The sequence below is a fragment of the Solanum tuberosum genome, unplaced genomic scaffold (assembly GCF_000226075.1).
Source record: "Solanum tuberosum cultivar DM 1-3 516 R44 unplaced genomic scaffold, SolTub_3.0 scf00131, whole genome shotgun sequence".
Classification (NCBI taxonomy): Eukaryota; Viridiplantae; Streptophyta; class Magnoliopsida; order Solanales; family Solanaceae; genus Solanum; species Solanum tuberosum.
The window spans coordinates 509,542-537,501 of NW_006239054.1; the positions used below are offsets into that span (position 1 = coordinate 509,542).

The window sequence follows — 27,960 nt, forward strand, 5'->3', positions numbered from 1 at the left end:
TAATAATTGTGGTAGATGATAGTGATAACTAAAGTTGATAGTAACTTCATGTCAATATGCAAAGATGTTCCATTTATTTCGGAGGAGTCACACGGCTTATTCAATAACAGATTGTTGCACATCTTGGGATGCCTATAGGAGAATTACCTATTAGATACCTAGGTGTTCCTCTTAGCACCAAAAAATTATCTATTATGCGATGTTAGCCCCTATTGGACAAAATGCTAGTCAAAGTGATCTCCTGACATCAAAGTTTCTTTCTTATGTAATTGGCCGGCAGCAAGTTTTAAAATCAGTATTATTCTTAATTTAGATTTATTTGTCGAGTTTATCTTTGTTATCTAGAAAAATCATTAAGCTGATAGAAATTGTATGTCAGAATTTCTTGAGGACGGGTGGAGTAGGCATAACCAAAAAGGCACTCATTGCTTGGGAGAAATTGTGTTTACCAAAAACCGCATGGGGGTTAAATTTGTTGAACGTGACAATCTGAAATAAAGCAGCGTTTTGTTAACTTCTTTGGAACCTATGTAGAAAAAAAATATGTGTTTTGGATACAATGGTTCATATATACTATGGAAAAAGTGAACCACTAAGGAGTGCAAGGCCAAAGCAAGCATGCTGGATAGTTCAAAAGATATTAAAGACACAAAAATACATTGAGGAGGTAAATATGATTGAAATTGATTTGCTACAGATACGTACACACATTCTCAATCAAAGTGATGTACCAGAAGTTGATATGTTTCCATCCTAGTGTGTCATGGAGGAGAATAATGTGCAACAATTCAGGCTTACCAAAGTGGTTATTCATCTAATTATACGTGACTATTCATGGTAGACTATATACTAAAGATAGGATGTTAAAATAGGGAATGCAGGTCTGCCATCTATGTCCTCTCTGTGATATCGAATCAGAAAATATAGAACACTTGTTTTTTGAGTGCTCTGTAGCTTCTTACGTGTGGAGAAGAGTATTGCATTAGCAAGGAATCTGTCGACAAGCTATGAACTGAACTAGAGAAATACAGTGATATGAAACTATGCTCAAAGGCAATGACAATATTGCTATTATTTTCATAATGGTATTTGCGGCATATGTCTATAAATTGTGCGTGGAGGGAAAGAAATCATAGAGTTTTTCAAAATACATGTCGCCACGAGGATAGGTTTATGTTTGAGCAAGCATGCATGGAGAGATAGCTCGGTTTTTTAATCAGCTAAATTACTATCCAGTCCAACAAATTGTGTTTAGGATATAGGAAAATATTACATAGTGATTTACTATGCCTGTCCACAGAGTTGGAGTAAAACCTGTTGTACTTTAGTAATAAAATGCGTTTAATTACAAAAAATAACTTATATGATTAGCGATATGTAAGTTGTAACGGTGGTTGAGAATGGTAATTGATGGTACATAATATTTGATGATAGTATGGTAATAATAATTACGGTGTGTCAAAGTTAAATTATTTCTAATTATAGTAAGTTAACATTATTTTAGGACAAATCATATACACCATTCGTGTACTTTTACTTGTCACTTGTCCCTAAAATAAATTTTCATTTTTACTTTTCACTTTTGACATATAAAGAAAAGACAATAATTATTTTTCATGTTTCACCCTCAACATTAAATACTTATTTTTCAAATCATTTTCTAAGACAGGGAGATAATTTAGTAAAATACATATATCAATAATTATTTTCTTAATGAATATATCAAGTCAAACTGTGACAAGTAAAAGTGAACCGAGGGAGTAAAATGGGACAGGGTTAGTAATTGCAAATGTTCTTTTGGTACTTGAGAAATTAATTTTTGAAACTATTACTTCCCTAAAGCTAATAGTATGTCATTTTCCCATTTGCAACTCAGACGCAGTTAAGCTAATAGCTGCTGGTGAGAGAGATGACAAAGGCTATACACGTGAAAAATTGCGCCACAAATCCATCAAATTTCAATTCAATCATCTCCATAGCTCGGCAATTTTTCTCTGCAGTAGCAGGCTTAGAATCAGAACCAGAAGGAGTACGCAAATTATTTGGTTCACCTATTGGTGTTTTACAAGACAAAGATCTTCTCAAAAAGGCTCCAAATGGGGAGCTTTTAGTACTATATCTTATTGATAATGGGGCAATGGACGCAGATGCTAGTTTATACAATCAGCTTCTGAAGAAATGTACGGAATGGAAACGACTGAAAGAAGGCAGAGTGGTTCATGAACACTTCTTGAGGTCGAGGTTTAGTCATTATACTGTTCCGAATAACACGTTGATTAATATGTATGCGAAGTGTGAGAGTATGGGTGATGCTCGGAAGGTGTTTGATGAAATGCCTGAAAGAGATATGGTTTCTTGGACTGCGTTGATTACTGGGTATTCGCAGAATGAGGGTGCTAAGGAGGGGTTGGTTTTGTTTACTGAGATGTTGAGGTTTGGGTTTATGCCGAATCAGTTTACGTTTGGGAGTGTTCTTAAGGCTGCTGGAGCGTTGGAGAGTGGCGGTACGGGTAGGCAATTACATGGGGGATGTGTGAAGTGTGGATATGAAGAGAATGTTTATGTTGGGAGTGCTCTTGTGGATATGTATGCAAGGTGTGGACTAATGGACGAAGGGAAGATTGTGTTTGACAAGTTGAGTTGCAAGAATGAGGTTTCGTGGAATGGTTTGATTGCTGGGCATGCGAGGAAAGGTGAGGGAGAAATTGCTCTAAAGCTTTTCTGTGAGATGAAAAGAGGCGGTTTTCAGCCGACCCACTTTACGTTTTCTAGTGTTTATGCAGCCTGTGCAAACATTGGAGCTCTAGAGCCCGGGAAATGGGTGCATGTTCATATGATCAAATCAGGGTTGGAACTTATTGCTTTTATTGGTAATACTCTGCTTGATATGTATGCTAAGTCTGGCAGCATTGATGATGCCCGAAAGGTTTTTGATCGGTTATTGAAAAAGGATGTGGTCTCTTGGAACTCGATGCTTACCGCCTATGCTCAACATGGACTTGGAAAAGAAACCGTAGAGTGCTTTGAGGAAATGTGTAGGATAGGACCTGAACCTAATGAAGTGACTTTTCTTTGTGCTCTCACAGCTTGCAGTCATGCTGGGCTTCTAGACAATGGAATGCATTATTTTGAATTGATGAAGAAATTTAAAATAGAACCTATTATTTCACATTATGTGACCATTGTTGATCTACTTGGTCGATCAGGTCAACTTGACCGTGCTGAAAAGTTCATTAATGAAATGCCAATTGAACCAACTGCAGCCGTTTGGAAAGCTTTGCTTGGAGCTTGTAGGATGCATAAAAATTTGGAGTTGGGTGTTTATGCAGCTGAACATGTGTTTGAACTTGATCCACATGATTCAGGGCCACATATTTTGCTGTCCAACATCTATGCCTCTGCTGGTAGGAGAAGTGATGCTGCAAGAGTTAGAAAATTGATGAACCAGAGTGGAGTTAAGAAAGAACCTGCTTGTAGTTGGGTGGAGATTGAGAATGCTGTTCATATGTTTGTAGCAAATGACGATGCCCATCCACAGAGAGAGGAGATCCGTAACATGTGGGAGAACATAACTGATAAAATTAAGGAAATTGGCTATGTTCCAGACACTAGCCACGTGCTTTGGTTTATGGATCACCAGGAGAGGGAAGAGAGATTGCAATACCATAGTGAACGACTTGCTTTAGCATTTGCACTTCTCAATTCTCCACATGGGTCCCCTATCCGCATAAAGAAGAATATCAGAGTTTGTGGTGATTGCCATACTGCATTTAAGTTTGTTTCAAAGGTGGTAGACAGGGAAATCATCTTGAGAGACACAAATCGGTTCCATCATTTTCGCAATGGTTCTTGTTCCTGTGGAGACTACTGGTAGTGCAAAAATAATTTCCCATATATGCAGTGGTTAACTATAAAGACTTGTTTAAATTATCTGTGGTAACGTGAAATCATTCTGGAATTGACTATCATGTTGGACATTGTTGTGATTGGATGATGCATGTTTTCCTACCAAAATTGGTTGTTGGCTTATACACAAGCATCTTTTATATAGGCAGTCATCCATCAAATGGATTAGAGGGCTTTTTTGCCTTATAAGGCTGGTTTTGACTACTTTATCGCTTTCTAGCACATGGTTAGAACCAGGTTACTCGCATGGTCTCTGCCTCTCTGAATAGCACAGGAATGATTGCATAATGGCCAGAGGTTCTGGAAAATACTGGTGCCAATTGATGATGATTTTTGCACTTGTCGAAAATCAAGACCATCTTGCAGATTCTCTAGGGAAGCATCTAGGTATGAACTGAAGGGACCTTTATGCAGAAAGACAGTAAGTCTTCGATATTTTATCTACATTTCATGTTCTGAAACTGCAAATATTCATGTACTGACTGTGTACGTAGTTCCTACCATATGAAAGAAAATTTGTATTTTGTCCCTAAATTTTAAGTACCTTGAGTTCTACCTTCTGTGTTTTAAGAGCTTGTTACATTTTCTACTCCACATTTTCTCTTCATGCTCCGGACAGCTACACATGTCTTGTTATGTACAATCTTTTATGTAATAGCGGATATGATTGCTTCATGTTCGAATTTTTAATAACATGGGTCGAACAACAGTTCTTAAAAAGCGTACATTTGCTCAGAGATCAATCAGAAACTTAAAGTGAAAAGGCCTCTTCATTTTTCTCTGTATTGTGTATCCAGGTTTTTTGCTGGGTTGGTTCCTCATTAATGATGTAAAAAATAATGTTACTTGGTGCCGCATACTGACATTTATGGTTTTACCTGTCAAAATAAACAGAAATGAGTTAATGCTGCTCTCTTGAACTTCAGGAACAATACAGTTACAGTGGAACTTGATAATGTGGTAGCAGTGTAGCAATGCAACTCAGAAATGCTGAAAACCATCTCAAATTCCTCTGGGATGTGTAGCTAGTCAAAGCCTTGAGAATGGTACAAGAGCATGGATCCATGACGAAACTATGGCAGAGGCCAACAGACTCTGGATATAATTCCATAGCACATGGTGAAGCAGACGAAAGTTGAGAATCTTGATTGAAAATGTGAGACTGGCAGACTGCAGTGTAATAAGGGTAAGACAATCATCTTGGACCCCGAACTTTGAATTAGGTCAAAGATTGCTGGTTCATTTAACCCTTGTTACTAGCGTGAATGTCATAGAGAACTTAAGATTCCAATGTCAGCAAGTAGAAAGCACCAGTAAGTTCTCGATTCTGTCTTTAATCATTGTACTTTCCAATTACTTTCCCTCGAATGAAAACAAAAACATCGAGATCTATTCTGTGAGAGCTTTTTTTATATATTCCTTCTCCTTCCACCTCTCTGTTTCCTTCACATTCAATTAGTTTACTCTGCTGGATAAGTTCCAGATCATCTTTGTTAGTCATTATAATAGCATTTGTATCAAATGAAAACAGGACAGCTTGGATTCAGAGACCGATAGTTACAGGTGTAGGCTAATGCAACTATGATTTGATCATCTCAATTATGTTTTCCTGGATTATATCTTATGCATTTTGAACGGGGACTGTATTTTGTTGATCGAGATGCAGAGCAGATGGAAGGATGTGGTGAAGAAGATAAGATCTTTCACCTGATCGTGTCAAAGAAGCTTATAACTGAAGTACTTGCAGTGAGAAAGCAAGAAATGTTGTAGACTAACTCAGTCAAGGGATGTCCTTCCTCTCTCCAGCCAGAAATCGCTGAAACCTAGCATGCTCCTGTGAAGTATTCCAATAAGAACCTTTATTGTTGCTTGAATTCGACGTGGTAGCCTGGGACAAAGCTATCCTTTACCCCAGGGGTGTCACGCGACACTCCTTCACTAGAAAATTATATTGTATAGATAGGTCAATTTTTTGTTCGTAGTTCTGATAACATGATGATTTAGTTTAATTTGTGAGTAATCCAACATGAAAAATTTGTTGAATGTAATATGAAGTCGTACAAATCTATCATGACGTTTCTAAAATACTATTCTTCATCATGATGATTTGATGTAGTCGTGAGTTATTCTATAGTATGGCTAAAATGAATATAGCATGAAGTTATATCGATTTATCTAACTTGCATACCAACACATCCTAAAATATATGTTTCCTTCTTTTCGTTACATAATTTTGAGATTATGACGATCCAATATGATTTGTAAATATTGAATATAGCATGATGTCATATCGGTGTGTCATGACTTGCATAACGTAATGTAAATATTGAATATACTTGTCCTCTTTCCTCTTATTTGTTTATAACTTGGAAACCTGTTCTGTTCTCTACAGAGAACTCCTAAACTCCATGAATGCAAGACAAGCTCAATCTCTGCGTGTATTCGATAGCCTTACGCCCAACACCATTTTAAGCCTCATTTCAAGATCATCATCGCTCTCCCAAACGCAGCAAGTTCATGCTCATATCCTCAAAACTGGCCATTCCAATGATACCCATTTCACCAACAAGCTCCTTTCCCTCTACGCCAACTTCAATTGCTTTGCTAATGCAGAGTCTCTTCTTCACTCGCTTCCCAACCCCAATATCTTCTCTTTCAAATCTCTCATTCACGCTTCATCAAAATCTAATCTTTTTAGTTACACCCTTGTTTTATTTTCTCGGTTACTCTCAACGTGTATTTTACCTGATGTACATGTACTTCCTAGTGCTATTAAAGCGTGTGCTGGGTTATCGGCGTCGGACGTTGGGAAACAGGTTCATGGGTATGGTTTAACAACTGGGTTGGCGTTGGATTCTTTTGTTGAAGCTTCTTTAGTTCATATGTATGTGAAATGTGATCAGTTGAAATGTGCACGTAAGATGTTTGATAAAATGCTTGAACCGGATGTGGTTTCGTGGAGTGCTTTAACTGGTGGTTATGCGAAGAAAGGGGATGTTGTTAATGCTAAAATGGTGTTTGATGAAGGTGGGAAATTGGGTATTGAGCCGAATCTTGTTTCGTGGAATGGGATGATTGCGGGGTTTAATCAGAGTGGATGTTATTCGGAGGCAGTTTTGATGTTTCAGAGGATGAATTCGGACGGGTTTAGGAGTGATGGGACGAGTATATCGAGTGTTCTTCCTGCAATTAGTGATTTGGAGGATCTCAAGATGGGTGTTCAAGTTCATAGTCATGTGATTAAAATGGGTTTTGAGTCTGATAACTGTATTATCAGCGCGTTAATTGATATGTATGGGAAGTGTAGGTGTACTTCGGAGATGTCACGAGTGTTTGAAGGGGCGGAGGAAATAGATTTGGGTGGTTTTAATGCTTTGGTTGCTGGGCTATCGCGGAATGGTCTTGTTGATGAGGCTTTTAAAGTTTTCAAAAAGTTTAAGCTCAAAGTGAAGGAATTGAATGTGGTCTCGTGGACTTCGATGATTTCTTCCTGCTCACAACATGGCAAAGACCTTGAAGCGCTGGAGATTTTTAGAGAAATGCAGTTGGCTAGGGTGAGGCCTAACTCTGTAACTATATCTTGTTTGCTTCCCGCATGTGGCAATATTGCAGCACTAGTACATGGAAAGGCAACACATTGCTTCTCTTTGAGAAATTGGTTTTCAGATGATGTCTATGTCAGTAGTGCATTAATTGATATGTATGCCAATTGTGGAAGGATTCAGTTGGCTCGCATCATTTTTGACAGGATGCCAGTACGTAATTTGGTTTGTTGGAATGCAATGACCAGTGGATACGCAATGCATGGAAAGGCTAAGGAAGCTATTGAAATCTTTGACTTAATGCAAAGAAGTGGGCAGAAACCTGACTTCATTAGTTTCACGAGCGTTTTATCTGCATGCAGTCAAGCAGGCCTTACAGAACAAGGGCAACATTACTTCGATTCTATGTCTAGAATTCATGGACTTGAGGCCAGAGTGGAGCACTATGCTTGTATGGTCAGCCTTCTTGGTCGCACAGGAAAGCTTAAAGAAGCCTATGATATGATTTCCACTATGCCAATTGAACCAGATGCATGTGTCTGGGGTGCTTTACTGAGTTCTTGTAGAACACATCGTAATATGAGTTTGGGTGAGATTGCTGCTAATAAACTATTTGAACTTGAACCCAAGAATCCTGGAAACTACATTTTACTATCCAATATTTATGCTTCTAACAACAGATGGAATGAAGTAGACAAGGTAAGGGACATGATGAAACATGTGGGCTTGAGTAAAAATCCTGGATGTAGTTGGATTGAAATTAAAAACAAAGTGCACATGCTATTAGCAGGAGATGATTTACATCCTCAAATGCCACAGATTATGGAAAAGTTGCGAAAATTAAGCATGGACATGAAAGATTCAGGTGTTTCACATGATACAGAATTTGTTTTGCAAGATGTTGAAGAACAGGACAAGGAGTTGATCTTGTGCGGGCATAGTGAGAAGTTGGCTGTAGTTTTAGGAATTTTGAACACTAACCCAGGGACTTCTCTAAGAGTCATTAAGAACCTTAGAATTTGTGGGGATTGCCATACCTTTATCAAATTCATCTCCAGCTTTGAAGGGAGAGAAATTTATGTTAGAGACGCAAACCGTTATCATCACTTCAATGAAGGTGTCTGCTCATGTGGAGATTATTGGTGATTGAGATTTGTAATCTTGAGAAGTTCCTCAAGCACTGAGAGTACCCGAAGCAGGATGTTAGTGAATCCAGTTGCGGCAGGATGCAACAGAACCAGTTGCATTTGTACAAAAATGGAACTGAGCAGCCAAGTTCAACCCTGGTGTCTAAATCTAACAATTCAAGCAGTTGTAATCAACTCTACTTTCATAATCTCATCCAAATTGGCTTGGTTAATCTCTGATGCCCAGAGTGTCCTTTCCTTTCATAGCAATTGTCGCCTTGGTTTGTTCAATGGAGAAAGTTGAAAAACCTTGGCTGTCATCAAATTCATTTCCTGCTTTGAAGGGACAGATTGTTTGTTAGAGAACCATTTTCATCACTCTCTTGATGGTATGTGTCCACTTGGGGATTCTTGGTGATTACAACGACAACATACCCAGTGTAGTCCCACAAAGTGGAGTCTGAGAAGGGTAGAGTGACAGTTATTTGAGCATTTGACAGCACCTGGAAGCTGGATCTGTGAATCCAAAATGTGGGGTGGATACACCAGGACTGTCGCGTTTATGAGAGATTGGAACTCATCAGCCAAGTCTTATTCCAAATGCGAAAATCTAACATCCAAGCACTTGTAACCAGCCTACTTTTAATGATATTATTTGTAAGTTCTTATCAGCCATTTTTAATAACATCAAGCACTTCTAATGCCATTTTTCTTATAAAAACAAGAAATTTACTTGTTTAACCCCTGATGCATAAAGTTTAATGACCTTCATTCTTCTGAATTGTTTGTTGAGAAAGTTGACAGCTTAAATATTCTTCTTATTAATCTAGTCTACTGTGCTTCTTAGGGATGATTTACAGGGTTGCAAGTCATTTCTCCCTCTGTGTAGATTCTTTGCAAGGTGCAACACACTCCCTCCTTTTTCTTTTTGATTTTTAACAAGGACTAGCTTTAAAAGAATACAAGTCATTAAAGATTACATAAATGGGAAGGCTTTTAAAAGCTAAACCATTCAGTTAGTAAAGTAGTCAAAAGTCTCAAAATCAAACAATGAAGGGCTTTATCTGCAAATAATTAGGAAAAAAAAAACTAACGTAAGTGTACTCATGAAGAATTTTAGGCATCTAAGGGTAGTGATCAATAAAGCGGGGAAGAATTATAAGATCGTTAGGCGAAAAAATACTAGGTGATTTATTCTCATAGATAGCAGGTACCCCATAGAATTAGTCGGTGTTCATGGGAGATAACAAAATACTTGTAAATTAATCGAGACGCGTGCAAGCTAGCTTGACCACTACAATTATTATTAAAAAAAGAAGATGGTGAGCTTTTTGCACGAGTAAATGCATGGAAACTTTAACTTGATACTGTTGGTCGAATAACTGTAGGGTAGATTGGATTTGAAGTAAAGAAACAATGTGTCATGAGAATCTTTCAAAGTAAAATTGACATAACGTCTCAAATAAAACATATTACACGTGATTCACAGCAATGATAAGAGAAACAAAAACTAGCCAGTATTTCAATTTTTAGTTGTCCTAATTCTCAAAGATATCTACCTATCTATCCAATTCAACTTTTTAAGTTCCGGTCCCAAGCCCGCACAAAAGACTTGCAATTTTACCTCGTGATTGAAATCATGAGATAAAATCAACGTTTGAATATGAAGTCCACAACAAAAGTACTGTTTAAATGTTAGATCAATACAAACTTAGCTAAGAAGAAAACACAATAGAACAAAAGGAACCATAGACAATACCACTATTGAGACTAAGATTTAGGCATTGGTGTTACACTTGCATTAAGTTTTGATAGATGTCCTTAAACTTGTCCATGATTATATGTATATATACAATACTCTTATGTATTTATGCTTTAAGGAAGTAGATACTCTATTATGGTAAAAGCATCATATATACTGAATTGGATTCCATTTCCTCTCACAACAATTAGTAAATCTACAGTGTTAATCTACATTATTGACTTCCCAAGTGTTTCAGATTGCCCAAGTTACAGCATTCCCACTAGAAAGAAAACAGGACTAAAAATACAAACATTCTACCTAGATTCACTAGCATGAGTTTCAGAGCCTCTCAAGAATGATCGTCGCCACCATATCTGGAATGATTTGCTAAGGTTAGGGCATTCAGTACCATGCTTTGAGAAACACTTGAACCAATCCATAAACAGAACATATTGTTCCTTCAAAGGAAGAGTAAGGAGTGCTTGACCCATCGCTTCCTCCAATGCCTTCATGTCTAGGCCTTTTTTGCATCTCTGTAACCATCCGAAGTCCAATAGCATCGGTCTAAACCATGTCTGAAGAAGCCCCGACCTTGCTTCAGAGCGGCAATGCATTTTCCCAGTGCCCATTGCTATGAATAACATAGCTGTCACCCGGCTAAGCTCGTATCTGACCAATGGAGATGCACATTTATGCATTGCAAGCAACTGACTTTGTTTGGTCCATATATCCACCAAGTCCTCTGCCATCTGGTGATCGAGCAAAATTTCAAGCAGCCATATGATGTTGTCAACCTGCTTAGATATGCGGTCAATCAGGGTCCGGTCTTCTTTCTTAGTCAATTTTACAGATGGACTCGTAGCAGTTGCCTCCTCAAGCAAACTAACAAGTGAACTTATACAAGACAGGCATATTGCAAATATATCCACCTTGTTCAGATCAGAGCAGTCCTTTTCATAGACTGAGCTTTTGCACAGGAGACCCTTGACTAAGGATTTTAGCTCGTTTCTTGAATTGGCATCAATGCAGGTGGTCACAGACCAAACAAGCTGCTTAGACAAAGTCTGTTGGGAATCTGTCATATCTAGAGCATAGAGTCTGGCCGAAATGTCTCTAGCTGTTTCATGATCAAACTTCATTTTATTAAACAATCTTCTCAATTTCTCTTCCTCTTCCTCAGTCCAAGGAACAGCTTCAAGGTACTTCAAACACGATAAAACACTCCGGTTGAATTTGATTCCAGCTGATACCTAAACATTAACCAGGGATAGCATGAAACCACCAAGACAAGTTGAAGATAGGGGAGAGAGAGAAGTCAAATACTAGCCAAACAACCAGGGGTGTGTTTTATTGTGTGAAAACCAATAGGAGTCGTTTAGTAGAGTGTATAAGAATAGTACTGAATAGGGTGTATTAGTAATACTAGATTTTTCTTATCCACTGTTTGGTTTCGTGTATTAAGAGTAGTTCTGTCTTTACCAATGTTTATCCATGTATTAATAGCCCATGTATTGCTACCATGGTTTGCTAATGCTATGTATTAGTTATACACCCTATAATACTGAATAGTGTGTATAACTAATACATATATTAGTTATACATAGGCTCAAAATCCTACCAAACAAAAGATCAAATGATCCCATAACTAATACATGTACTAGACTTTCTAATGCATCCTGCCAATCGATCCCATAGAATTCATCACACAGCGAACATTTTCCCTTTCATGGAAGATGTAAGGTCAAATTTCTCGATTCAATAAAAGAGGATCTTCACAATATGTACAACAATTCAGTAACCTTAGAAGATGGGGAAGAAAAAGCTTAAACTGGCTACCCAACAGCCGTGTAAAACCAATGGTGGAACAAGGAAAAAGAGACTCGAAACTCCATGCAGATAAGAACAATTACAAAACAAAGACGCTCAGTAGAAGCAGACCCTCTTTCACATTAAATTCAGTTAGTAACAGAAATAGCTATCTGCAGCAGTTTTTAATACTTAAAAGTCATTCAGCAGAAAAATTAGTAGAATGCAAAACTTGACCAGAGGACTGATTTGATAGGCATTTAGAAGACTAAAGAAACAAAAGGATGCACATGCATTCTGGGAAAACATACCAACCAAAAGTGTTTACAGGTTTTACTGGACACAAGGCAAAGCTTTTTCCTACATGACATAACTTAGCAGTTCCATTATAACTAATACTTGGAAATTAGAGAAAATTATTACAAAATTTGTCTCCATGTTAAGAGAAAAGTTGTATAAGGTTTGCTTCCTCAATTAGGAAAACAGAGATTCACCCATTTCCAATCCTTTCCTTTATTTTTTATTCCTAGATGAACAACATTACCAGATTTTGCATAGCTAAACAGAAAATAAGGCTAATTTCTATTTCATTGCTGTTAATCTTTTCTGAATTTATTCGATAATTAATCTTCCTTTGTCCATTTATTCTTTATTTCCTTGTGGGGGATGGATGGGAGGTTTTGGTGTTTATCCTTTGACCAATTTGTATATATTTGGTCTACTCTGTTTCTTGGTAAATTTTAGTGAATGAACAGTACACAGACACAATTGAGACTGCATTTAACACGATATAAATCAGAAATCCAATAGCATCATTCTCTTTGTACAATAATGGTCTTGCAAAGATAATAGAGGCTCATTATAGCTCTCTCTAAGTTGTACCAAGAAAGTCAACAGTGCAAGTCGGTTTGAAGCAACTTGATAAAAAAATTGGAGAATAAGAAGATAAGGAAATATGGGTAGTAACCATGCCACAGCAAAGAAAAAAGAGTCATCCAAGAAATGAGTGAAACTTTTACACTTGTATACCAGGGCATAATAGAAAAGTAAGATTGGGAAGAGCAGGAGGTTCTTGGAGTTCTGGGAGTAGAAAGTTAGAAAGATCCACATCAAATACAAAAGTTTAAGGGTTTTTTTGTTGCAGGCATCAATTACGGAGAACAAACTTGTTCCACTGTTTTGTAAAGCTCTGGCCATTTCAGGCACCTTAGTATGCATCCTGAAAGCTACGGAACTATAGAGCTTCATGAGATTTTAAAAGGTTGGGAGATATCAGGAAGAATTAAACTGGATGATGAAAAGAATACAGCAAAGCATACATGTAAGACGGCAGCATTATATCACACTGAGTAACTGAGGTTGCACCACCTTAAGAGCTTTGTAACTTTCATTGGGCAATTAGAAATTTGTTCAAGAATAAAGAAGAGGAAGTTTACTATAGAACTTTACCTATAAGAGAATGGTCACAGGCATACACTAGACTTGAGGAAATAGTCAGACTTCTATTAAGAACACTGAATTAGCCTTGTACCATAAATATGCCGGAAAGAACCTTTGGGGTTTCAAGGGACCAGCAGTGCAAGATTGACCTCTGTAAACTGAACCAACCATGCAATTTCTAATGAGTCTATGTGGTTGTTCCAACCTTAGCAGCTTATATAATAAGCCTTCAAGCATGGAATATAAGATGCCAACTTCTTCAAGTTCTCTACATATTCTTCTATATTTGATAAAACATATGGGATGTTCCATATTCTTAGATGAACAAGTAATTATTTAAGAATAACCGTGCTATTTCCAATTGTTCTGCTAAGGTCTGTGTGCCTAATTAGTGTTCAAACATGGAATATATGTCGCCAATTTCATCACGAGTTCTCTACATACTATTCACATTGCTTAAAAACATGTGAGAAGTTCCACAGTCTCAAATAAACAAGTACTAATTCATTCAGGAATCACCATCAATACACCCCAATACCTAATAGTCAATTGACAAATATTCAGTTTTTTAAGTAACTCAACTACCTCCTCTGTCCCAAATTAACTAACCTATATTGACTTGCCAAATTATCCATATTCTATTTCACCTTTTCGGAAACAAAGCTTAATAATTAATTCACAGCATTTTCATCTTAGTGTAATAAGAACCTATTAATGCTTTCCAAATAAAAAAAGTTGGGGCACTTGAAATGATTGATGAAGTAGTATAAATTATAGATCTTCAGAAGAATACCTCGAGAACATCAATGGCGCGATAAGCACCGACCCTGAGAAGTTTCCGAGGAATATCATCCTCAAACATAAGCTCAATTGTATCGCGAAAAACACCTAAATTCTCCACATCAGGCACCTCTATCCTACACAAACCCCTCGAATTTTTCCGATAGTCAGCAATCAAATCAGCAAAAACAGAACTATTGGTACTAAGAACCTCAGAGCTAAGCTCCAACACTAAACCACCACCATTCTTTCCCTTCAGATTCAACCTCACATCAAAGATCCCCAAACTACAATCATCCCTAACTCCAACTCCACCACTAGCTTGCTGCTCACAATCAACCGGAGTCGGCGACTTGGGTATCTCAGGGAAACTAACCGGGCCGGTTGGGTTTAGGGTTTCGTCGATAGAATCAATCGGAGAGACCCGACCCGGTGAGAGGATCCGACGTGGGTCGATTCGGGTCAGTTTGGAGGGGTTTTGAGGAGAATTAGGGAAAGAAGATAAGGAATTGGAAGAAGACTTCGTGGGTACTTCCGGTTTTAGAAAAGATTGGGTCTTCTTGGGATTTTGAGCCGGAACTACAGCTGGGTTCTCCGGACTATGTGGTGGTACAGTAAATGAGCAACACCAAGCCCGGCGATGATGTGACGGCGGTTCACGGCGGCGATTGTGGTGGTGGGGTTGAGATTTCAGGCGCGTTGGGTCGTGCATTTCGAGGGTAAAAAGCTTAAAAGATACAGAAGTACAGTATGTATGTTTGAAACTTTGAATGGTTCAAGAACTACACAGTCTACAGAGTACTCAGTTTGATTCGATATGTAGAAATGTGGAAACTTTACATTTCTTGGGAAATGGGCGTAACTATGTTCTTCTCTAGGGCGGAGAATTGGTGGAGAAGAGATTCTGATGCTTTGTGAAGCTGACGGCAAAAGCAACAGTATAGATACTGGCAAAGTGAGCTGTGAAATTGAATTTATTTTTTTCCTTTTTTTTAATGCACTAAGTCGTCACTATGTGCAGAATCCGAAGAAGAATCAAACCAACAACAAATTATTGTATATCATCTTATCTTGCATTTACAAGAGCTATTTTTATAGTTCAAATATATGACCTCTTGATTACGTGATAATAACTTTATAGTTAAAAAATTTCCTTCCAGCTTATCCAAAATAAGTGGATAAAATAAGTTGGAAGAGATGTTTAAGCCGTACGGAGTTCGAAAAAATCCAAATTATTAAGAAATTATTGTATACTATCTTATCTTGCATTTACGAGAGCTATTTTTATAACTTAAGCGCATGACCTCTTAATTAGATGATAATAATTTTACCGCTAAAAGTCTCCTTCCAACTTGGCAATAAAGTTTAAAAGTAAAATGAAAATTTTGATCTTAAATTTTTTTTTATCATTGTTGTAATTATAAATCATATTATTAAAGATATAAAAAAAAAATTCATGTTAAGTCATTTGAAAAATAATATTTTTTAAAAAAATGAACAAAAAAAAGAAGAAGTGCAAAAAAATTGAGATAAAAGGGAGTAAGTATTTATTTCTTTCATCTTCTAATAGAAAAAAAGGGGAAAAGAAGATTTTGAATATTTATTTAATAAAGTAATTGACAGATCCACTTGTTGCCTTTTTGATTTTAAAGCCTAGTTGGTGCATAATGAGTGGGAAGAAGACTATATTCTATTTTAGATTGGATGACAAATGAAATATTTCTAAGAAATAAATTAACAAAATACAATGAATAATATATAAATAAATTAAAAAGAAAATTATGTTTTCTTAATAATTATGTTGCTTAAATTAATTTACGTACATCTTAATCAATTTGATAAGATATTTGTTATCTACTCCAACAAAATGTTAGCTTATATGTCCAAATGGAAACATTCTCTTCAAAAAAGGATGGCTTGGATGAAATTTCGATAAAATAAATGTTCCATACATTTGGATTATAATAAACTTTTGGTAAGCATAACCTTCATAAGTAGTGGTTTAACTTATTCACATAATCACGTTAGTATTTGGTCCTTTTGGAAGTAACTTTCATAAGTTGTGGTTTAACTTATTCACATTAGTATTTGATCCTTTTGAAGAGACTTCAAGGGCTTGGAGAGAACAAGCAAAATTCAACATGTATTCCTTGAAAGGATCAAGGAAGAGACTAATGATTCATGATGTTATATCATAGTTAAATGTTATGGATTTGATTCCTTTAAAAATGTGATTGATCACTCTTTTCGATTGTGATAAGTCAATTTTGACCTATCCTATCATTCACATATTATTTTCTGATTCGCTCATATATCTATTTCGATTTTTAGCTCATAAAATTCATCAAACTCCTTTTTTTAGTTTTTTATTGTTTTGCTTTTGTCATTATATGTTAATTAAAGAAGAAAAAGAAGCCGTGGGATCTTTAAAGTTATTCAAAATCGATTAAATTTCTAAGGGATAATTATCTAACGAGACAAGATTATATATCATACTTATCTTTTTTTAATCAAACAAAGATATTATATATATTACATAATATTAAGGAGATATTACATTAGTAGTAGATGCACCTGATCCTACAAGGTATGGGGACATAGGATCTCCTTGACATTATACTTATCGTTATAAATATAACTTTTTAAAATTACCAAACATAATTATTTTATGGATTTTCTAGCAAATACTCAATACTCACATTCAATTCATCCTCAACTGGTCCCATATGTTCCTCTCTCTCATTTTCTTCTAACTACAACTTAAGCCCTTATTCAAACGAGTGACAACTGACAATATATTTGATGAGACTTCAAGAAGAAACTTAGGAGTCGTTTGGTAGAGTGTATAAAAATAATGCAAAATATAGTGTATTAGTTATGTTGAGATTTTTCTTATGTAGTGTTTAGTCTGATGTACTAAAAACATCATGCATTGCATAATTATTTCTTAAAAAATATTTGTTTACGAAAATACCCTCCACAAATATAGTGGAAAGGACATGAAAAAGTTTTTGAGGGACAATTGTGTCTTTAATCATGCTAATGCATACATTAGAACTCATTGCATTGCTAGTTAATGCGTAGAAATCCATGGTATTGCGTATTAATACACTCCTCAATACACAATATATTATAATGTATTACTAATACAAACATTAGTTCAACATAAGTTGAAGAAGTGTACCGAACAAGGTAAGTATTAGTAATACATAAAACTAATGCATGCATTATTTTTTTCAATACACTATACCAAATGATCTCTTAATGTCATAGGAGAATCTTTGAAGCATAAGTTCAAATAACAGATTTTCGAAATTGTTACTAGTTTTAATGAGTGATGTTTTAAAAAGATTAGTATATCATTGAGAAGTTCATATCTTGAATTTGAGGATATATTTGTGCCGATTTGAAGTGAATTTGATGGATTTTTCAAAGAAAATTTAAAGGCGAAAGTTGAACAATTTATTGAAACTGCCTAGTGACGGTATGTGTTGATACAATTAGGTTGAGCAAATAGATACAATTGATATAAAGCGAAAAGATACAAAACAAACAAATACAACACTATGAATCGTAATTACACAAACTATCACTATATCTTATAATTAGACCTCAAACTATCATTGTTGCTAACTTTTAAATATTTTCAAGACTACAACATTTCTTGGCCCAATTTATATTCTTAGCCCAAAACAACCTCAACATTGGGCCTAGTTTGACTTTTCTTTCATCAGCCCAAAAGCTCCCCAATTGTCTGCGGTCTCCGATCAAACTACCAAGGCAAAAACCCTGTGAGTTAAACTCCCTCTTCGTGGCCTTTCTTCTTCCCTACACACATGGCTTCATCGCCACCATTTCTACTTCCATCTCTGTCATAAACCCATTTTTCTTCTCTTACACATGCGTACAATATTGATAGATGGACGTAAGAAGATTGAAAATTCCCAAAACCATTGCTATATTTTCACATATCAAACGCCCTTTAACTTGTGTGATTTATACTGCTTCTTCAGATCAAATCAGTGAACCATTACAGAAAGCGCAGTCAAATAAGCCTAACCCCAGCTCAGAAAAGAAACAGAAAAACGGATTAGATTTGAATTTGCGGAAGTGGGTTGTTTCAGTTCTTTCAAACCCACCTGTAGATTCGTTAAAGATTAAAGATTTACTGACCCTTTTGACTCCTCAGCAGTTTGATGCTATTTTCTTGGAAATTTATTCGTCTTTGAAACCATTGAATGTTTTGAAATTCTTCCACGTAGCGTCTGGTACTTGTGGTTTTAGTTTTAGTGTTAGATCTTATTGTACTTTGCTTCGTTTGCTTGTTGCTTCGAATCATGATGTTCCAGCTAGGTTGCTTTTGATTAGGTTAATTGATGGGAAACTACCTGCATTGTTTGATACTTCACAACAAAAGCATGTAGAGGTTGCTGTTTCGTTGGCGGAGTTAAGTGGTGTGTCGGATTTTGGTGTTGCTGTTAGGACTTTTGATCTTTTGCTTCATTTGTGTTGTACTCAATTCAAAAATGTTGGTTTTGATGCTGCATTGGATGTGTTCAGGTCGTTGGCAAGTAGGGGGGTGTATCCCTCTTTGAAAACTTGTAACTTTCTGTTGAGCTCTCTTGTGAAAGAGAATGAGCTTTGGAAGAGTTATGAGGTTTTTGGGATTCTGAAGGATGGTGTTGAACCAGATGTTTACTTGTTTAGCACCGCGATCAATGCTTTCTGTAAAGGAGGGAAGGTGGATGAGGCAAAGGAGCTATTTCGGAAGATGGAAAACATCGGTATTGTGCCAAATGTTGTCACTTATAATAACCTTATTCACGGGCTTTGCAAGAATTGTAATTTAGAAGATGCATTCCTTCTGAAGGAAGAAATGATATTAAATGGTGTAAACCCAAGTATTGTCACGTATAGCATGCTTATTAATTGTCTTATGAAACTTGAGAAATTTGATGAAGCCGATTGTGTGTTGAAAGAAATGTCAAACAAGGGACTTGTTCCAAACGATGTGTTGTATAATACCATCATTAATGGTTATTGCTCAGCAGGAGATATTCAGAAAGCTCTAAAGGTAAGGAATGAAATGCTAACAAAAGGAATTCTCCCCAACTCAGCTACTTACAATTCACTGATCAAAGGTTTCTGCAAGGTAAATCAAGCTAGTCAAGCTGAAGAATTCTTAGAAGAGATGTTATTACATGGATTGGGTGTAAATCCTGGTTCATTCAGTAATGTTATCCTTGTACTGTGTATGAATTCTAGGTTTGTTGCTGCACTACGGTTTGTTAAGGAAATGATATTAAGGCGTTTGAGGCCAAATGATGGGTTGCTGACCACATTAATTAGTGGGCTTTGCAATGAAGGAAAGCATTCAGAGGCAGTTGAGCTCTGGCATATGCTACTAATGAAAGGGCTCACTGCCAATACAGTAACCTCAAATGCTCTAATTCACGGTCTTTGTGAAGCTGGTAACATACAAGAGGCTGTTCGGCTGTTGAAAACAATGCTAGGAAGTGGTGTTCAAATAGATAGCATGACTTATAACACTCTTATATGTGCATTTTGCAAAGAGGGAAACTTGGATGGCGCCTTTATGTTGAGAGAAGAAATGGTGAAGCAAGGAATTGCACCTGATGTTTCAACTTACAATGTGCTGCTGCATGGGCTTGGTGAGAAGGGTAAAACAGATGAAGCTCTGTTGCTCTGGGATGAATGTCTAAGCAAGGGACTTGTCTGCGATATATACACCTATGGGGCCTTAATTAATGGTTTGTGCAAAGCTGACCAACTTGAAAAGGGCAGGGACCTTTTCCATGAAATGCTCAGACAAGGCTTAGCCCCAAATTTAATTATTTATAACACTCTTATTGGAGCTTTTTGTAGAAATGGAAATGTGAAAGAAGCCCTTAAACTTCGTGATGACATTAGAAGCAGAGGCATTCTACCAAATGTTGTCACTTATTCCTCTCTTATACATGGCATGAGCAAAATCGGGCTTATTGAAGATGCTGAGAACCTTATTGATGGGATGCATAAGGAGGGAGTTCTACCCGATGTTGTTTGTTATACTGCATTGATAGGTGGATATTGTAAGTTAGGTCAGATGGATAAAGTGAGGAGCATTTTGCAGGAAATGTCATCACACAATATACAACCTAATAAAATAACTTATACAGTCATTATTGATGGGTATTGTCAAGCTGGTAAAGTTAAAGAAGCTAAGGAGTATTTCGCCGAGATGGTACAGAAGGGAAATACTCCTGATTCGGTCACCTATAACGTTTTGACAAAGGGGCTTTTAAAGGAAGGGGAAATAGAAGAAGCCTTTTCATTTTTAGATCATATTTCCCATACAGGAGTTGGTTTAGATGAAGTTACATATACTTCTTTAGTGAATTTACTTCCCCAGAGATCAGCAAGTGCAAACCAAGAATGAACTGACCTGGCACAAAGTTCACACTCATCTGGTTGGACTTTTTGCTACCTCACGTTTTTAACGCAACACAGCTATATACTTGCTTGAGTACAGTTGGACATTTGAAAAGCACGTATATCTGCCTGATTTTCTAATGACACAATGGAGTCGAGGCAAAGTCTGCACATTGGGTTAGATTATCATCTTTGAAACTTAATGATTCTTCTCAATTATAGCCTGTTTTTGCTGATTCCTTCATGTTTTTGGAAAAAAAAGGGTTGCATCAAAATGCTAAAACTCTAATATGTGATTTCTAAGAGATAGGGGCGTCATCCTAGTATTGGAGATTGAAATAATAGGTGCTTGCATTATCTTCTTCAACCAGGTTCAGCATGTTGCCACAACCATCTGTTGTTGCTTTTTTGAACTTCTCGTGTCATCTTCTTGCATTGCCTTCAGTATTTATCTTTGATCGTATGATTTTACTTTTTCAATATACATTAGACAACCATGTCTCCTTTTATCTTTTTCATGTTTTCTTTTCTGATCCATTTATCTGGGTAGTGATTTAGTGCTCTTGCATTGTCCTCAATATTAAGCAGTTGTCTTGGAACTTCAATGCTGATAGATTTGTGTCACACCTCAAACCAGCATATACATATAATATCATGCCATGCAATATTTTCCTCGTCCGTGGTCAGCCTTGACATGTAAAACGATGGCCAAATTAATAATTTGTGCATCATATGGTCTTTTAAAGTTGTATGAGTTTTGATGGGGCTTTACAATTTGTTTCACAGTTCCAGTACCTGTCCTAAAAGGTCCCATTGTTTCATGTTCTCGTGACTTATCTGTATTATACTTTCTCTTGAAATTTCTCATTGTCTATATCACTCTCATTCCCTCTTGGAGCTAACATGTACTGAATTTTCTTTTTTTGCCTTTTCTTTTGATTTCTAGAAACTGATTCGTTATTGTGGGTCCAGATTTCTTCCTTGTGCTTTGAGTTAGTTGCAAATGCTGGGAAGATCAAGGATCCAAGCAGCTGGTGGATGGTTTTATGGTAATGTTTGTATGGTTGTCTAATACATGTAGTGTATTTTTTTCTGTGGCACCTCCTTAATTTTGTGTTTGTTTCTGTCATATTTTTTAGCTTTTCCTTACTTTTCTAGGAAAAGAATGACTTTCTAATTGAACCGATTTTCTAACGGTTCCTCCTCGTTTATGGAGCCAGTTTAACCCATTTAAGAATTAAGCTAAATAAACAGGAAACGTTCCATGTTTTATTTTCTTAAACTATTTGTAGCTTGGACAAATTTTTGCTAGATTGGAAATTCCTGATAGATTGTGTGCAATAGATTATATTCCTTCTGGCTTTTTATTGGAAAGAAAGAAGATGTCCTTAAATTACTGAATTTCTGCTTTTTCACTTTGAGAAATTGACCAAAGACCAAATTGCTTAGAGAAAAGTTGGTTTTCTTAGATATGCAAACAAATTAGATGAAGGACGTGATAGGAAATCACACCTCGACTAATTCCACAGGATACTTGCCACCTCCCACCAGTAACAAGTACCTGGTAACTCTGTTTATCAAGGCTAGGACAGATGGGAAGAATCACCTCTTTTTTTTTTGTCTCCGTTGAGAATTGAACTTGAAACCGCATGGTTTTCAACCACTTCATTGACCACTAGGCCACAGCCTTGGGATTTGGGTGCTCTTAATTAATATAAGGAGTTTTAGGAGTTGGGAACTTATTTTGCAGCTCCATAAATGGAAGCATACAGCTTTAAACAGGGGTGAAGATGGTATATATTAGGTTTTGAAAGGAAGGTAGTGTCAGCTTATAGGTTCTGTTCCAGATGCTGTGAATACCCAAGATGGATAAGGATTCTTGAGCTCTTTTCATCTATCATTTATATACTGGTATGGAAAAGGTCAACTTATGAAATTAAGGACAAATTGAATGTGGGGGCATATAATTTTCAAAATATAGGACATTCTAAAATTGTAGCCAACTATATTTTGCTTTCAATTATTTCCATATAGTTGATTTGCAAGGGATCGCGAGTCTTTTTTCGTTTAACTGTAAATCCTTAGTTTTTTAAAAAAACATCATTAAGATTCATAAGAGGTTTAAAATTGAAAGCTACTCGTGCTGGTGGAAGGTAGCAGATACCCTGCGGAATTAGTTGAAGTGCGTGGAAGCAGATCTGAACACCACGGTTATCAAAAAAAATTGAGAGCTACAGATTCCATATAAAGAACAACAAAGAATTTGAAAGCTACAGTATCGTCCCTTATAGATGACAATTTTTTTCAGCAGAACTCCTTTATTTTCAAAAATTGAATTTTAGTTAAATTACTTGGACTAAGTAGTTCTTAAGCACCACTACTGGACATCTAGAGCACCACACAAGATAGCCGTCTTCACTTGGTTGTGTTTGCAAGGGGAATTATCTTGATAGCAGATAACTTAAGAAGGAGAAGATGCATTGTTGTGTGTTAGTGGTGCATGTGCAAGATGCCGTCTTCACTTGGTTGTGTTTGCAAGGGGAATTATCTTGATAGCAGATAACTTAAGAAGGAGAAGATGCATTGTTGTGTGTTAGTGGTGCATGTGCAAGATGCCGTCTTCACTTGGTTGTGTTTGCAAGGGGAATTATCTTGATAGCAGATAACTTAAGAAGGAGAAGATGCATTGTTGTGTGTTAGTGGTGCATGTGCAAGATGCCGTCTTCACTTGGTTGTGTTTGCAAGGGGAATTATCTTGATAGCAGATAACTTAAGAAAGAGAAGATGCATTGTTGTGTGTTAGTGATGCATGTGCAAGAAGCACGGAGAGGATGAGGACCATCTTTTATTGCATGGTAATTTTGCATTAGAACAATTCATTGATGTATGCAACATTCTGCATCTTATGGGCGCTTCCTAGAACAGTAGCCAAGACAATGGTGAGGCAGAGATTAACAGCGTGGAAGTCAGCCCCTTTTTGTTTTCTTTTCTCAGGAAGCAAGAAAGCGCAGAACCTTTATAGGGATCAAGAACCGATGTTGAGGGTCAAATGTTCTCTTTGTGATTTTTTTACAAGGATCTATATTCACTACACATCAAAGGATTTCTCCCCAAAAAAGAGAAGAATGCCCCTTGCTTTCTTTTGCTTTTTGGCGTAAAATGGAAATGCCAACTTGCTGAGGGTTGGCTAGATTTTCGAGAGTCCTAGTATTATGATACCTTTATAAACTTATCATACAATCACGGTGAAGTATCAATGAATTCTCTAATTATCAGGAAAAAAAAAAGATATAAAGGTTATGCATTTGAATGAAAAACTTCTGTGTATCCACTTTGACTAAAAGTGATATTTGATTTTGATTTGTAGACTAATGAAAATTTAGAAGTAGTGCAACCATGATCTCATGGTTTGAAAGTAAAGATAGTCTTTCAAATTGAAACTCAATTGAGATCTGCATTCAAAATTTCATTGAAAAACATTACCCACAATTTTCTCTTGATAATTGTTTTTGTGTGTTGTCTTCACATCCTTGTTGATTGGTATTGGAAGGAAAATAACTAGTTTTTTTTTTCTTTTTTCCCGAGGTTTGTGTATTCCTCAAGCACTGCTTCTGATATACTTTTGTTTGTGGTGCAAGTTATTTTTAAAATAGTTTTTCTTACTTAGACAAGTAACACCTAAATCTCCAGATGTCGTGTTGTCAATTGTCATAGGTTGAAAGCACATTGTGTGATCTGATCCTAATGCCTCAGACTTCTCCTGCCACAGGATGGCAGATAAGTCCAAGATTGCGCTGGCCCCCTAACAGTCACCTTTGGTTGCTCTAACCAACTCCATGCCCTTGTATGATGGAGCAGACTGTACTTGGAACTGCACTTGAAAAGCCAAAACCTACTTCAGCCACGGGGAGTGTTCGTGCAGATAAGACAAAAATGGCAGGACCACCTTGGCCTAGGACCATCTTGTGGAGAGCATCAAATGGTACTATAAATCCGTTCAATTAAATCAAAGAATTGTGCTGTTTTAGTCACCTAAGAGATTGCTTTGTGTATGTTCTGCACATCATCTGCTATAGATGTCTGCTTCTGTTCGTTCACAATTGCTTATCGGTTCTTCCACAGCTATAGGTAATGCATTTCCTATGTAGGTATCCATTAGTTCCTCGCTTTTGTTATTTCGTGTTTTCTGTTGACCAACCATCCCATCTTGCTGCTTTTGTGGTTCTTTTCAATTACATTAAGAGTAATTTCTTAGATATAAGCTTGAGGAAGTTTGAATATTTATCCTGATACCATGAGAGGATGACACTTTTTGCAGGCTCTCAACACATGATGCATCAGTAGTATAATCACTGAAGCAATTTAGTCAGGATTGCCATGTTACTTATGTGTTGAAGGGAGCATGACATGAACCGGGGTAGTCGCAGCAGGAGAAGTACCCCTAAACCCCTGAGACCACTCAACCCCGACCTGTCAATCTCTTGTCATTACTATCTCGTGCGCGAAGGGTTACTCATGCTTCCCAGACATCACACATACTCAGGTTGAGTCAACATCTCCCTAGAAAGTGAAATAGGTTCAAGGGAGGGTTGTAAATAGGCTGAAGTGGGAGCGCAGAACAGTTTCATTGATGATCTTGATCGAAAGAGAGGATTTTCGTAGATTTAGTTGAGGTGTACAAAAACTGGCTCGAACACCACTTATAAAAAAATAAAAAATTTACACTTCAATGATAAGACTTCTATATTCTAGGAACTGTTTATCCCTTTAAAATTTTCTATGCTGAAAAAATATTTTTTAAAATGTATTTTTTTTTAATGTCACATGATTGGACATTAGATGAGTTCATCTTGGATGTTCAATGCCTATGGCTCAAACAGGTCAAAATCAGACATCATTTATACCTTATTACGCAAGTAGAAATTTACATCTCAAGTCCGTTTATATCAAATATATATTTTATATAAAATACAAGTTCAATGTCACATATAAATATATATATATATATAATCCTCAAATTAAAATTTTATAATTATAATCCCAACATAACTAATTTCAACCAAACGACCTCCAACATAATCTATATAAAGCATTAAATATGTACTTTGTAAAAAAAAGAGTTAAAAAGAATGAAAGAACTCCCAAAGCCTCTAAGAACAAAAAGCCCTTCCTACACAACTTTCTTGTGATACATATCACAAAATCTAAAACAAAATTTTAATTTATACAATCGAACGTAGCATAACAGAAGTTTTAAAACAACGATAAAAAACACCCTATAGATTATAGTTTCAAACTTTTGAAACTAATGCTCCCATCTTCATGTACGATTTTTTCATCCAGAATGCTTTATATATCGAGTTGTTTAAACTAAAACGGAGCAGTAGCAATGTCTCTAGTTTCTGGATTAATCCTTAAAGGATTTGATAAACTCTCTAATTCATCAGCATATTCCATCATAACATCTTCTTCTTTGTCATGTACACATTGAGAAACTGGTTCTAATCCCTATTAAACACAAAATTAAAATAAAAGGTTACACAATTATACAAAAATGACATGATAATATAAAATTATTTATATTTCACCAATGCATACAAGCTTAAGCTAAACTCATACTTTCTGTCTCAGTTAATGTAACACTCTTTTATTTTTAAAAAGTCCAAACACAAAATATCACCATTCTAACATTAAAACAACCCTTGCAAAAAACAAATTTACACATAAATTCAAATTTTTATTTAGACAAAAATTTCAAGAGATTTCTTCTTTGTTACGACTCTATACCTAATAAAAAAATTAAATCACATACATTTACTGTTCACCAACTTTATATCAACCAATAGACACGAATCAGATTTAGAATTTAAATTTTATAAATTTAATTTTTTTAAATGTTAAATTTCACTATATCTTTAAAATCTGAATTCATATCTATTATTTTTCATACTTTTACTGAATTTTTAAACATAAATTATATTTAAAAATTATGACTTTAATTAAATCCGTATTTATAATGATAGGTCTAACAGAGTTACACAAAGGTGGTACAACTAATTAATTAATTTCACCGGGGAAATCCAATTGCACCTTGCAACTATACACTACGTAAAATAAATAAAGACCCTTAATTAATTTGCATAATCGACTACCACTAATTATGGGAAAATAAAAACAGTACACGTAAACCAAAAGGTAGGTATTCATGAATATTATAATTCTTTCACTTTTTTTAATAAATAAATTTATTAATTACCTTTTCATCACGTAACCAACTAATATACTTCTAGTTATTATTTTTTTACACGTAGTTAGTTTTAAAAAGAGTTATTTTGAAACATTTTTTTGTTAGTAATTAAAGGTTTGATATTTTAGAAAATAATTACCTCAGTGAAAATTCTCATAGCTTCTTCTAAACCTCTTGTATTAATTACGTAAAGTGCTGCATCCTGCAATTCAAAAAAAAAGAACCATTAATTAAGACTTAATTTAAAATAAATTATACATATATATAAAGTTGATAAATAAAAATGAAAGTACAATTTATCAATTTTGTATTGAAAAGAAGAAAATGAAACTATATAAGTCGAAGGATGATTAGTTGAACGTAAGAATAATTAAATTCGAGGGGGGAAACTATGTTAGGCCTATCAAAGGGTGATCGATTCAACATCCTTTTCTTTATAATATACTTATATTTGATCAAATATTACAATACATATATTATTAATTCTTAAAAAAATTCTTAATTTGTCTGCTATTATATTAAAGAAAAACGAAAATTAACATATAATTAACACCCTTAGGCAAAAACATATTAAATTAAATATTTATATTAAATCTTGAATATCGTTAACGAAATAGAAGGGAAGAGAATAACTTACTCTAGCAAACTGAATTTGGTTGAGATTAAGAGTTCTAGGTTCATTCTCAATTGATGATGTTCTGTTTAATGGAACCATTGATGAACCTCCCATTTTGTAATTTTCTCTCTATTTGATTTGTTCCAAACAGAATATATAATATGGTTGAATAATATTGTTTGTCCACAAAAAATAATATTCCAAACTTTATTTTTTTCGAAAGATTTGATATTCTTATAGCTTTTCATGGTATCCATAGACACCTTTATATAGTACTAAGTTTTCATACAAGCCGCCAAAGGGGGGTGGGGTGGGGGGTT

General features: G+C 35.8%; 4 protein-coding genes across 6 annotated transcripts; 3 read left to right on the plus strand and 1 right to left on the minus strand.

The window, feature by feature from the left end:
- Positions 1 to 1,847: 1,847 nt before the first annotated feature.
- Positions 1,848 to 6,018, plus strand: LOC102579115 (pentatricopeptide repeat-containing protein At3g24000, mitochondrial). The gene is made up of 3 exons (XM_006350903.2): positions 1,848 to 4,327; positions 4,833 to 5,219; positions 5,438 to 6,018. The coding sequence occupies exon 1, from the start codon at positions 1,910 to 1,912 to the stop codon at positions 3,872 to 3,874; it is 1,965 nt and encodes a 654-aa protein (XP_006350965.1). The 5' UTR covers positions 1,848 to 1,909; the 3' UTR covers positions 3,875 to 4,327; positions 4,833 to 5,219; positions 5,438 to 6,018.
- A 264-nt stretch (positions 6,019 to 6,282) lies between these two features.
- On the plus strand, positions 6,283 to 8,677 carry LOC107061279 (pentatricopeptide repeat-containing protein At1g20230). The gene has a single exon (XM_015310266.1). It carries the CDS (start codon positions 6,315 to 6,317, stop codon positions 8,592 to 8,594), a length of 2,280 nt encoding a protein of 759 aa, XP_015165752.1. The 5' UTR covers positions 6,283 to 6,314; the 3' UTR covers positions 8,595 to 8,677.
- Positions 8,678 to 10,359: 1,682 nt separating this feature from the next.
- On the minus strand, positions 10,360 to 15,373 carry LOC107061280 (BTB/POZ domain-containing protein At2g13690). The gene is made up of 2 exons (XM_015310270.1): positions 14,359 to 15,373; positions 10,360 to 11,569 (listed from the first exon to the last, which is right to left on the minus strand). The coding sequence occupies exons 1-2, from the start codon at positions 15,055 to 15,057 to the stop codon at positions 10,634 to 10,636; spliced, it is 1,635 nt and encodes a 544-aa protein (XP_015165756.1). The 5' UTR covers positions 15,058 to 15,373; the 3' UTR covers positions 10,360 to 10,633.
- A 2,722-nt stretch (positions 15,374 to 18,095) lies between these two features.
- Positions 18,096 to 25,532, plus strand: LOC102602171 (pentatricopeptide repeat-containing protein At4g19440, chloroplastic). 3 transcript variants are annotated; one of them, XM_015310268.1, is made up of 4 exons: positions 18,096 to 20,954; positions 21,724 to 21,826; positions 24,492 to 24,905; positions 25,096 to 25,532. In XM_015310268.1, the coding sequence occupies exon 1, from the start codon at positions 18,265 to 18,267 to the stop codon at positions 20,782 to 20,784; it is 2,520 nt and encodes an 839-aa protein (XP_015165754.1). In that variant the 5' UTR covers positions 18,096 to 18,264; the 3' UTR covers positions 20,785 to 20,954; positions 21,724 to 21,826; positions 24,492 to 24,905; positions 25,096 to 25,532. The 3 variants fall into 3 exon arrangements, with proteins under 3 accessions (XP_015165754.1, XP_015165753.1, XP_015165755.1); XM_015310267.1 differs by having other exon boundaries at positions 24,547 to 24,905; XM_015310269.1 differs by having other exon boundaries at positions 24,547 to 24,759.
- The last annotated feature ends 2,428 nt before the right edge of the window (positions 25,533 to 27,960 follow it).